At 44.3% G+C, this 12705-nt stretch overlaps 1 protein-coding gene across 4 annotated transcripts in view; it reads right to left on the bottom strand.

Annotated features, from left to right (window-relative positions):
- TSPAN18 (tetraspanin 18) overlaps positions 1-12705 on the bottom strand; it is a 120893-nt gene that overhangs the window by 3622 nt on the left and 104566 nt on the right. For all 4 annotated transcript variants that reach the window (XM_077180014.1, XM_077180011.1, XM_077180012.1 and 1 more), the window contains 4 exons: positions 10932-11006; positions 5198-5296; positions 3803-3982; positions 916-999 (listed from right to left, as the gene is read on the bottom strand). In XM_077180014.1, the coding sequence (XP_077036129.1) occupies positions 916-999; positions 3803-3982; positions 5198-5296; positions 10932-11006 (438 nt within the window). The remainder of the gene's footprint in view (positions 1-915; positions 1000-3802; positions 3983-5197; positions 5297-10931; positions 11007-12705) is intronic.

The raw sequence follows: 12705 nt of genomic DNA, 5'->3' as shown, positions 1-12705 counted from the left end.
AACAAAACAGAGAACCATAAATGTCAGATGCATCTTCCAGAAGATCAGCAAAGCCCTCCCTGGCCCTGAGACGACCCCCACTGCTTCCTCCTACCTGGCAGTCAGTGATGCAGAGAGGGGGACCCTTACCACCCACGGGAGGCTGTGGCAAAACTCCTCTGCCCCTCCCTGCCCCCCAAACTGTTAGTGGCTACAGCAGCAGCCTGACTTCATTCCCAAACTGCCCTTGGTGCCACAGGGGTGCAGGATTCACAGTCCCTGCTCTGCACATCTCTGCTACTGCCTGGCACGGGCACAGCACAGCCTTTGTGGGAGGCCGCTGCGCCTCTGCCCAGATCTCTCTCCTTTGCACAAGATAGGGGGGTTTTAAAGTACCCAGCCTTTCCCTGCAATGCCACAGGGACATAATTTCTGGGCTAAAGCCATGTCTGGTGGATGTCTGTTCCTCAGAGATATCACCAAAGAAGTGGGTACTAACGCAGGACAATGAAAGTGCTCTGGAGCCCATCTTTTCAGTCTCTAAACAGGTTTTAAAGCACAGGCAGGGTTTGAGCACATTAACCAAGTGACAGAGTAGTCAGCTGGGTGGGGCACTGTGGCAGTGGGAGCAGTGACTGTGCAGGGCCCTGTGGAGAGTGGCGGATCCCCAAAGCCTCTATGGCCAGCGTGGCAGGGCACAAGCTCTGTGCAGGCCCAGCACGAGGTGGCACTGCAGGCGTGTGGCACCGGTTATTTCCCTGCCCTTTGTGTCAAAGGCTCAAGGAGCCTCTTTCCAGGCAATTAAACCCACAAGCTGATAGCCTGCTTGCACTTTGCCAGAGCAGCTTTCCCTGGCGAGGGGGAGCAGCTGCCTGTTTGCCTTGCTGCTGGCACCTTACTGACGCTGCTTTGTTCCAGTCACACAACAGTCAGTACCTCAATAGCCAGCACTCCGATGGCAAGAGCTCCTGCCAGGTACACGTACGTCTCAAAGGAGTTCAGGATCACGGTGTAGCAGCCCTAGGGAAGACAAAACATGGTGAGATACACCTGAGCAGCACATTATGGTGTTCTCACAGCAGAGCCCTTGCCAGGACACGAGGTGCTCTCAGACCAGGCACCACCAGCACGGCCCCTCTCACCACCTCACCCAGCCCCACGGCACAGGAGGCAGAGGTCCAGGGGACAGTGCAGGGCAAGAGGAAGGTGTTGCTGTAGTGTGCTGGGAGTGGTTCACACCCCTCACTGACCATGAGGAACTGTGAGTTCCTGCAGGCCATAGAGGAGCAGCACAGAGAGGAACTCCCTCTGCAAAGGGCAGAGACTAAGCACAGAGGGAAGGACACTCACTGCAGATGACAGACATCCCAGACTGGCCAGAGAAAAGGATGATTTATTTAAAGCCGAGCAGGAAATTCTTGATTCATCTCTCACAGCCAGCAACTCTTTACCAACCCAGGACCTTATCTCTGTGTTTCCCCCCAGAGAGGCTGGCTGAACACCTATTGATCTTGCTATAGAAGAAGAATTTCATTAGGAACTCAGGGCCATGCACTATGGCAATTATTCCATTTATGAAGCATAGCCACCAACACCCTTAATTAAATTTATGGTTGCTAATACAATTAACAGCAGGTAGATCTTCTTGCAAAGTTTTCAGGATATTTCTGGAAATCACCAGCTTACCCTGGCCTCAGTTTTCCCAACCTAAAATTTCAACCCACTGGGAAATCTCTGCAAACATAAAGGAAAAAAAAATCTGCAAACATAAAGAGAAAAGCAGATTGGAGTTTGTCCAATATGAAAAGCAGATTCCTCTCCACTGAGAATATACTTCACGCATAATACATTTAATCCTATCTATACTGCTAGGATATTTCAATCACCTGGTTTTTTCCCTTCCACCAAAGTCTTGGAACTGCAAAGACAGCACAATAGTTATGTACCTGTGTCCATGCCACACCCTGCTCACAGAGAGTGAGGCACAACTGGTGAACAGTGATGGAGGGCATGGAGAAGATCCATTCATGAGGCCACCCTGGGGAACCCAGACTGCTGGGGCAGTAACTGAGCTGTTAAAACCATGCTCTTCTCAACATGAGACCACTCAGCATCAGCTTTCTTCCAGCCATGTTTCAGCCAAATCTTCAGAGAAAAGCATCCAGCTCAGCAACAAATATTTGTGTGCTTGCCAGACCTCCAACCTTAACCCAGCCTTCAGCATGCTCTGCTCAGCTGGCTACAAACAGGAGTAAGCACAAAAGTGTCAGCACTGTCCTACCAGCATGGTGGCTCAAGAGCTTGACTTTGCTCCAGCAATTCAGCTCTCAGTTGCTTGGAATTGTCTCTCCTGTTTTGCAAAGTGCACCACTCTGTGCTGGATGACACCAGCTGTGTACACAGCTTCTTCCACCAACATTCTGGTGACATGGGCTTGCAGGAAGCCTTCCCTTTCAACGGAAGTGGTAAGCTTCAGCATTACCACTCAGGGAAAACTTTAACCCCCTTTCTCACAATGCATTTCTCTTTCCCTTCCTGCTGTCTGTCATCTCTCTCCTCCCCATCTATTCCCAGCAATCAGACCTGGCAGAAGCAGCATGGTGCTGTCTGCTATGATCTCTCACCCAGAGTGCCTTTGCCAACCTTTTCCAGCTGCCAGTCAGGGAACAGTTCACATGCTGCTTCCAAAGTCCTTTCCTCTCTTTCTCAATCTGCTCTTAAGTGCTGAAAAGAGGACCACTCCCTAGTCTGGAGGGAGAAGGAGGCCTGTATATATGGTCAGTACAGAGCTCATTTGGTTTAACTAATGCTGAGGTGAACACAATCAGGAACTTTGCTGGAAAGTTTCTTAAACATCACCTCTTGGTGACATTGGAAGGAAACTCAACCCTGCATCAATGGGATGAACTGCCTTGTCATAGTCCAGTATTGCAAAAATTGCCAAATAGAGAGGCCTGGCAAAAGAATCATAGATTAGTACTATAGAATGGTTTGGGCTGGGCAGGACCTTAAAGATCACTTGGTTCCAACCCCTCTGCTACAGTCAAACCACTGCCACTAGACCAGGATGCTCAAAGCCCCATCCAACCTGGCTGTGAACATTTCTAATGATGAGGTATCCACAACTTGTTTTTCACCACTCTCAGAGTCAATAATTTCTTCTGTAATATCTAGACTAAAACTACACTCTTACAGTTTAAGGCAATTCCTCCTTGGCCTATCATTACATACTCTTGTAAAAAGTCTCTCCAGCTTTCTTGTAGGCTCCCTGCAGGTACTGGAAGACAGCTATATGAAATGCCCTTTTTCTGCAGTAAAGAGTAAAGAAGCAGAGAAATTCAGCTTTCCAAATTCTCTTCCTTAGAAAACAGACATGGTTTTCTGTGGCTTTTTAACCCTTGATATTTTGATTGTATATATTGATTAGGAGTCTTTGTGAACTAAATTGGAACCATTCCTGCAGCAAGAGCCAACTCCATCCCATCCTACCTGACCTGTGCTAGCTTGCTAATTAACTTCTCAGAGGTAGTTCTAACCTTCGTAAACACAACAGAACTCGATCTGAATTTCCACCTTGCCTCTCAATCCCTTAGGAAAATATTTGTATTTCTGATGATACAGCACAACATGGACTTAGCAGTGTATGCAATGAAAGGAGATTTTCAAAATCAGCCATATGCCATCACTTGAAAAGCTGTCAGCAGGAGTATAATTAGGATATGAGGTACAGTTAGGACCTGCCAGATTCACCAGCTACCCAAGACCACTACAGCCATCTCTGCCCACCGTGAAGCTCCTTCTTCTAGTGTTCAGCCTCCCTTACCTGCCGGTTCTGAAACCTCTCAATGCCTTCTAGACAAGCTTCCTTGTTGACAAACATCCCCTCCCGGCTCTGGAGCTCTCGCTGGCAGCAAGCCTCTGGTGTTGCCTTTTCCAAAGAAGAATATGGAAGGTGACGAATATCTTCAAAATCTTCTGGTCCATTCACTCCACAGCAGGCAAACTGGAGAGAGGCACAGAGAAGAAAGGAAGACAGAATTGACATTTTTCCCTCAAAGCAGACTTGAGAAATCTAATACCTATTCCTGTAGGGATCGAAGTTTTAGTCAAAGCAGGGACAAAGCAGCTATTGCTTCCAAAGAAGTGGGTTGTGCTTGTTCCTTGGAGCTTCTGTTTCATTGAAGCTTTATGAAGTCCCAGTGTTTCCATGTCATACTGTAGATTCTAAGGTGCTACTGGGAATATTGCTGCAAACTACACAGGGCTTTGGGGCATATCCAGAATGACTTGCTTGAGATCACCAAGCAGTACGACCCAGGCTCCCAACCACCCTTTCTCCCCATAGCTAATGGCCAGGATTGTAGCTGCTCAAAGGCACTGCTAGGTGATTTGAGTAAGGTCCTCTTTAGGATTCCAGTCAGATGCTTTTTAAGAATTCAAGTCATACTCTGTCTCCTTTCAGTCAGCAAAAGGAAATGTCTTTATTAAAGTCCTGAATCAGCATGAAGGGCAGCAATCATCCTTTCCTTTTAAGATTAAAATTGACTTTTCATCTGCAGAAGCTGACATCCTGCTTTTCACTCCTGAACATATACACTGTGGGGTGTACAGAGCACTAACACATGTGTACACACACACACAGATTGAATTCCTTGTGGTAGGTAATAACAACTGCAGTTCCAATGACAGTCGACCTGCTGTAACCTGCCCAATTAGGGGTGTAATAGCAAAGTCAGTTTTGATAGCTAATATTTCTGTAGTGAAAATACATCATTAGGCACACTCCTGCCTAAGCTGCTGTTAACTACAAAACACAAGTTAATGCCAGCTTTTGGTTGCTCTTGGGTGTAATTTCAAAGCAGTCTGCAAAGTGAAAGGCCCAGAGCAAATGCAGTGATACCCAGTTGCAGACACCTCCACTGCTCTCTGTGCCCAATATTTGAAAAGTGAGAGTACTCCAATGCCTCAGGCTTTGGCAAATCAGGTGACCCTGATGCAGTCACTAGGAGTGTCTCTCTCAGGACTGGTGGCAGCTCCATTTGAGAAAGACTGACTGCCAGCCAGTCTCACCTCCCTTCAACCACAAGCCCTGGTGCTAGGCTGGACATGACAGGATGGCTGAAGCAGGCTGACCCTGGGAGAGCTGAGGGTGTGGGCTGAGCAGTCTGTTGGTGGCCACTGACCATGGGCAAAATGGGACTGGCATGGTCTGACTCACTGTGATCATAACAGAGTTCCAGGTGGAAGAGAAGACATCTGTGTCGTTGTTCCTCTGGTAGTGCTTCTTCAGCTCCTTGGTGAAGAACTCTCTGGTCAGCTGAAATGCACAGACAGGTGGAAATGTAAAGGCTATTGCCAACACCTTTTCCAAACATTTCCCAAAGCTCCCTTCTGTGAATGATGAGCGTTCTTTGTTTTTTTGGGTTTGTTCTTTTTTTTTTGCGAACTTCAGAGAAGAAACATGTGAAAAGCCATTGGCTGAGCCATATCTATGTAGAGGGTGAAGGGTACCCATTGAATACAACTGTCACTCATTAAAGTCAGGGACTAAACTATATCTGTACTTCTAAAATAATGTTTACACTTAAATGTTGGTTGGTTTTAGTTTTTCTTGGGGTTTTTTGTTGTTGCTGGTTTTTTTTTTTTTAATTTTCAGCACTATTTGAAAGTATTTAATAAATTGAAACATGCCTGAACCAGATTTTAGAAAGACTGTCAAATCCACATCCAAACTGAATTTTCACTTGATGTGCTTCATGAGGTCTGCAAGCAAAGCTTGATTTTCCCCTCCACTTTTCAGTCAAACCAGTTAACTTCCTACTAACAATAGGGGAACTGCTCTGGATTTACTTCAATATGTGAGAAAGCAGAATGATGCCTTAACATGAAACTTGATAGAAACTATAAAGTAAAAACAATTCATTAATAGGAACTAGTCATCTTATGAATCAGAAAAAAATGCTATTTGCTTGACAATGACTTTGATTATCTAAACTAACCTGTATACATGAAGAAAAAAACCCTCTTTATATTTAGATAATGTAAACATTTTTCCAAAAGTCAACAATATATATTATTGGAATTTCATTTACCCCTGTCTATATTTACAGTAAAACAGATTAAATGCACAAACAATTTTGTTCCAGAGTCTTCCTGAGAAGTTAGACACCTTGAAATTACATTTACTTGGGATGAGTCTCTGGAGGAATAGTGAATATACAATCCTAATAATCATGTTAAACTGAACATACCAGTTCAGTCTTGTTGCCTTTCTGTCACTTCCGGACAAAAACTTCAAGAAATCCTCTTTCACATTCCCAATAGATCTGGACTTGTGTGGTCCCTTCTCCAAAATGTCTTGTGATTTGTGATCCACACAGACAAAATCTTCTGCCACTGCAAAAGCCACAGTGAAGGGGGCTGGACTTGGCTGGCTGCAGCGCTGCTGTGATGTTGCATATTTGTAGGATCAGGAATTAAGCTGCCTGAAAAATACCCTTTCTATTCCCCCCTGTTGTTCATACAGCACTGCTGACGCAGTAACAGAGACTGGTACAAGCTGGTTTCAGGTTCTTGATATGCAACGTGAAATATCTCACATACACATACATATGTATGAGCTCTATGGGTGGGCACAAAAGCACGAGCACAAAACTGTTTGTTTCATTTGTATTACAAAATGTAAGGACAAAAACCCCTGTAGCGACTTTTAAAAAGACCCTGGATATCACCTAATATTGACTTCTCTTTCACAAATACAAACAAAGGCCAAATGTAATTACTACATCAGTACTGGGTAAAACTTTGTCACAAATGCTTGAATCATGCAATTAGCTCAATCTCACTACCTTTAATTAGGTATACCGTTTAATTCCTAAATTACTTTTTCAGTACAGATATTAACTAATTTTTTTGCTTTTGAACATTAAAATACCAGAGGACATGGCATTTTTGGGAATTTGGTGCACTGAAGGAAGGTGAGGTTAGAAGATGCTGAAATATGTCCTCAGTGTTCTCCTTTCCTTCCCTTTCTCTGAGTACTTTATCCAGGCAGCACCCAACCCTGCAGACAGCAGCACATTTTTTTGATGCTCATCTGTTCCTGAAGCACACACTTTGAAACTGATATTACTGCTGGTAATAATCCCAGCCGGCTGCTTTTGTTGGGGTCTAAAACAAAAGAGTAATTTAAATATAAAGTGAAACCTTTATTTTGACAGCAGCAATCCTAGAGGAAATTGTTCAGAGTTTGTGTGTGATTTTTACAACACTTGGCCTAGAACAAAGCCTAGTGCTGGAAGAGTACACTTGCCAGGAAAATAACTGATTCCATTTTGTTGGTCTTAAACTGCTTATCCTGAGCATCTCAAGTTCAGAAGAATGGGGCCAAAAAGAAAAAAATTCCTGTTTTAAAAAATTGCTGACAAAGGAGGATGAAATAATACAGTCCTATTGCCATGCCCATGGCCCTCCAGCTGAAACAAGTACCGGCCCTGATGAGATCAGTGCACATTGGACTTCTATGGCAAGAACCATTTGGAAGGGAGCACAGGATCTACTGATAAAACTAGAGCTTCACACAGGCTTTGACAACACAGTGGTGGCAGCCACAGCCACGAACAATAAGGAGCTGTTCAGCTGTGTTTTGGGCGGGGCGCCTCCAGTGCAGCACATGCATGCCTACATTTACATGGCAGTGAATGAAGTGAGACTGCTTTGTCACACTGGTTCAAAAAATAGCTTTGCTGGGATTAGTGCAGCCAGATAAAAGGGGTTTAGAAAAAGGAGGGCATTTCTGCACAACACAGGCATGCTGGCCCTGCCCAGGAAGGTCACAGCCTCCTCATGCTGTGCTGTGCTCAAGGATACTGAGTGCTGCGCAAGGAGCTGCCTTCATGGTGCCTGCTTGGGGAACAGGACACACTCCTGCCCATCTACAACAGCCTGGAGAGTTCTGCTGGGTCTGGCACAGTACAGGGCATGGAGGTGCAGTCACCAGTGCTGCACTTCCCACTCCTACCATGCCTTCCATCTGAGACCCTTCTGTCTGCTCAGCTGAGGAAGGTTCACATTCTTTAGCTTTTGCCTTATGTCTGAGGACATAGAGGCCCTAGTGTCCAAGGTGGCTTTCTTATTAAGTGTTAGAACTGCGGCTAAAAACCCAAACATCTGGACTCTTCTGTTCCCTACCATCCTGCTTTCTTGCTTGCTAAGACAGTTCACTAAGAATCAAATACCCCTCCAAGGTTTTTCCCGTCCAGACCTCCCAATGGCATATAAAGAGCAATTCCTATTGCTCTTTCAGAGTCTCTCTCTAGTGTCCATGAAAGTCATTATTTTATGGAGATTCTTCTAGATGATAAAGGGTTCTCCACCCCCAAAACCTCCTTTTCTAAGGAAGATAAACTCTGGTAATCACCTGGCTAATTAACAGTAGCCTTCTTCTTCAGAGACTGTTTTTAAATAGCTCTTAGGAAGTGCAGCTGGACTTGCAGATCACAGTAGTTCACCTTTGTGAACACCATCTTCACTTACCCCACCACCTTGCTCTGCTTCACTGACTCTTCCTCTCATGTCAAATCTCAGCAGAAAACATCTCTTTTCTCCCTTGTTTTTCTCTCTTGATTTCTCTCACTCCCTTAGCTGTTAATAATTTAACCCCATTTAGTGTCTGGGAGCTGGTTTGAGTGTAAAACTATACAAGAGAAAGCTGCACTGAACATAATCTGTAAAGCAGATAAAGTGTATCTTTTGTCTCATTTTACACACCCGGAGAGGCCACAGCCATAAGGACTGGTGCAGCAGCCATCACAGCATCCTGCTTGGTAAGCTTAGAAGAAATTTAAATTGGCTAAGTGTGCATTTGCCATCACACCAGCATGCCCTGAAAGTAATGTATTTCACAAGAAAGAAAAAAGCAAATCTGTTCTTGACCTTAAATTGCTACTGTGAAGTATTCTTCCCACCATGGGATCAATGAAAGACCACCCCTGTACATCTGTGTAGCTCACTCTAACTCAGAGGTGGCAGCTAAATTGGCCACAAGTAGCTTCCAAGTCAGATGAGCTACCACCACAATATACAGCAACACCAAAACAAGGACTATTTTTTCCAGAAGAAACCTGAGGAGACAACAAACCACAGGAACTTTCAGATCAAGTTTGACTTCTGCATAGAGCCATCTCCAGCTATGCTGGGATCTGACGTTCTTCACTCCTTCTCATTTAATCCCTTCCTGTCAATCATTCTGACAGAGTGGGAAGCTGGTGCTACAAACAAGGAGACAAGCTCAAGAAAGATAGAAGTTTGTTCCCCTTCAAATCTTATCTCACAAAACACTGCCAGATGCCACAGAAGTCTAGAATAACCACTGTGACCTTATCTTGCAAGATAACATGGTCTTGCATGTCCTGTGGCTCCCATGGGAGTGGAAGGTACCAGTGCTTTGCCCAGAAGCAAGCTGTAAGGGAGGAGGACAATCAGAAGTGCAGTCACCATGCACCCAGGAGTTGCAGCAAGCCTGGGCAGTTTCTTGTACCTTTTACCAGTTTCCCACAGAGAAGGGGGGAGGTAGGAGCCATCAGCTGGGAGCTGCTTGCCCAGCCCCTGCTCCCCAGGGACTGTGCTCCATCTCTGTCACAAAGGAATTCTCTAAAAACTCCCAACAGCAGAGCTGTAATGACCACCAGACCCCCATACTGCAATATGTTTATAGGTGTTTCCATAAGGGCATGGTCTAAAAGCTTAAACTGGAATGGGGTACCCATTCTATGTGCAGAGTGCCATCTCTTCCCCACTGCCTTCAGATCTGAGGCAAAGACAAAAGACCACCAACTCATAAACAGAAGAGAGCCCTCTCACTACCTCCTCCCATGCCCATCCTACTATACAAATATCACACTCTCATGCTGTGAGCTTCCTAAGCTTTGATTCTTTTCTATCAAAAATGAATACAATTAGAAGCATATACTGCTCTAAGAAAATCATCATTATACATGGCCCTTCTTTGCTCCTGCCACATTTCTCTCACGCTCAGTACAGCAAATGTGCTGTATGTTCTCTTGCTACTGGCAGGGGCAAAATAAGCAAAATAAATACTAACAGTCACTAGGCACCACCTCTACCAGCCAATGTTTTTTCACAGCCATCATTCCAAGAAGGATGGACCTACTTCAGTCAGGCTCTCCTTTGCATACGTGTGAACATGAAAAAAAGTCCACAGACCTTTGCTGTTTAGAGAAAGAAATGAGACTGTGGTTACTACTACTGTAATAGAAGTTTACCACTAGCCCAGGGCAGGGATGATGGCCATATAACAATATTCATTGCAGAAGAATAGAGAAAGGCTACATCATATGAAGCTTTGGAGACAAGGACAAATCTAAGCAGGGCAATAAGTGGGGTGGGATTTGCTTAGGGTAGGTCAGGGGGGATATCTTACAAGCAACATTGGTAGGAGTCTGGTGAGCAGCAGAACACGGAAGATCAAGAATTAATATGATTAGAAGATTCATAAGAGATTTTTTTGCACTGCAGAGCAAGCATCAGCTCTGTCTGGAAAACAGGAGTTTTCAACAATTAATATTAATAATATGGGTTCATATTATATTGAAAAAGGAAAACAGTTGCTTTTAATTACAGTGTGACTTAATGATAAAACTTCTCTCTGATGGAATGTGCAGCTGGTTTGGCTGCAAGGGAGTCAGGAAGACTTTAAAAGGCTCTAAAAACTTCAGGGATAACTGTGTCACCATAAACTCCCCATCCTGCACCACCAGGTTAGTTAGCATTCCCTGACATGCTGGCAGTTCTGCAGACAGGCTAGTAATGAACAAGGTTTGCTGATATTTGAAACAGCCACTCTACAGACAAATCAGCCACTGTCTAACACTCTGCTCCAGCTGTGTATAACCCCATTGGGGTCCAGAGATTGCTCACCATCAGATACTTACATTTTCTCTGAATATAAAAGCCAGGATTGCAGCTGAAAGCTCCGCCAGGAAGATTAACAAAATAAACATGAAGAACTGGAAGAAAGAAGATAGAAACCACAAACATAGCATTAAATGTCTGCAATGGGTAGTAGGAATACAGAGTTTTGCTAATCACCGAGAGATGGAAAAAATAACTGAGGAAACTTTTTTTCCCCCCTGACAATTAAGAAACTGTATGAGCGAGTCACTTGAAGCACACACATTCCCTCTCTGACCTCATCACAGGACATGGGAGCTTGTGACACTTTTGCCTGCTTCTAATGAGTAAAAGTGTATAAGGTTACAGAACCCATAGCATCCCCTGATAAACCTGCACCAGGTTAAAACAGTAAAGCCTGCTTTGATGGAAAAGTTATATAATTGTGGACATGCTCACAGAGGTTAAGCTGTCCAGACACAAGTGCAGGTATCACATGTCAATGCACACACACACCCCTGATTACAATACAAATAACACAGTTTTACTGTCATATAATCACAGCTTATCTTGTGTGGAAGGAGGAAGTGGGATATACCCTCAAATATTTATAGCTATGACCTAAAATGGACTGTTTTCATTTCAGGACAAAATTAGCCTTGGTTAATATCCCCCCCACACAATGGGGTTGCACTGAGTGAAGTACTAACCACACAGGACCTCTACAGAAAGTTGATAACACACCACAATAATTTAATTTGGTTATGCAAGTATCATCCCTGTCTTGTATGGTATCCAAAGTGTGCATATTCACATCCTTAAGATAAGGGCATGCTGCAGGCTTGACAGAAAGCACAGCCTGCACATTAAAAGATAGTAAAAGGGAAACAGGCCTCCAGGTTGAAGTAAAACTCTTTACACCTATGTCATCACAATTTTACAAAAAGGGAAGGAAAGCAAAACAGAGAGGCACATGGCTGTCCAATCTAAGCTGGAACTATATTTCTTCCTGTTGCCTTTGCAACCTTCTGCTGCTTCAATTTAAAAGTTTGGGTTTCAATCTTGCCAAGGGCACCTCGTTTAGGTGAGGTTACCAAGCCTGGGTGATCCACTGTACCTTCACCCCCCACCCCAAAGAAGTAAATCAGATGCACTTCAGAGGTCTCATTCCCAGAGAGGGGGACATGCTGCTGGGTGGGTGCTGTTCCTGGGACCTTGTCTACCCAGAACACTCAGGTACTGGGGAGTGTCTCCAGCCCAGGATGAGTGATGGGCCTCCTGTGGGCTTCCACTTCAGATTCTGCCTGTTCTTGTGGCCAGCTCTCAGTGACACTGATGCCTTGTGCTAATTTGATGCTGCTTCAATCATTACAAACCAGTAAAAAGAACAAACAGGGATGCGCCATTTAACATCCTTAAAACAATGAATGCTGATGCTGAGGAATAGCTATAGGAGCAGAGCAGAAAGTGGATAGATTCATACTCTCTCCCGAAATAGCATTTATTCTTGTAGAGAAAATCATGGACTTGAGTAACTGTAAGTCTGAACTTGGTGGACATTTTTAACATTCTTAATGCCATAAAGAGAAATTACCATTTGAATCAGCCTGCCTAAAATTCAAACAGGCGGAGGAGAATTTGCTCACAGACTTTGAGATTATTTTACAGAGCTGAGTAAATGTTAAGACATTAACTCAGATTTTGGCATTGTGTGAGAAAGGCAAAAGTGAATGGAGAACCCTGTAAGACCACATCATGTAGAGGGTAATAAACTTGGTACATGTTACCAGTGAAGATAGATGAAGCAACAAGTAA

This window comes from Agelaius phoeniceus, chromosome 6 (assembly GCF_051311805.1).
Source record: "Agelaius phoeniceus isolate bAgePho1 chromosome 6, bAgePho1.hap1, whole genome shotgun sequence".
Classification (NCBI taxonomy): Eukaryota; Metazoa; Chordata; class Aves; order Passeriformes; family Icteridae; genus Agelaius; species Agelaius phoeniceus.
Note: the sequence above shows the minus strand (reverse complement) of the source record. Positions and strands in the feature narration are given on the sequence as shown.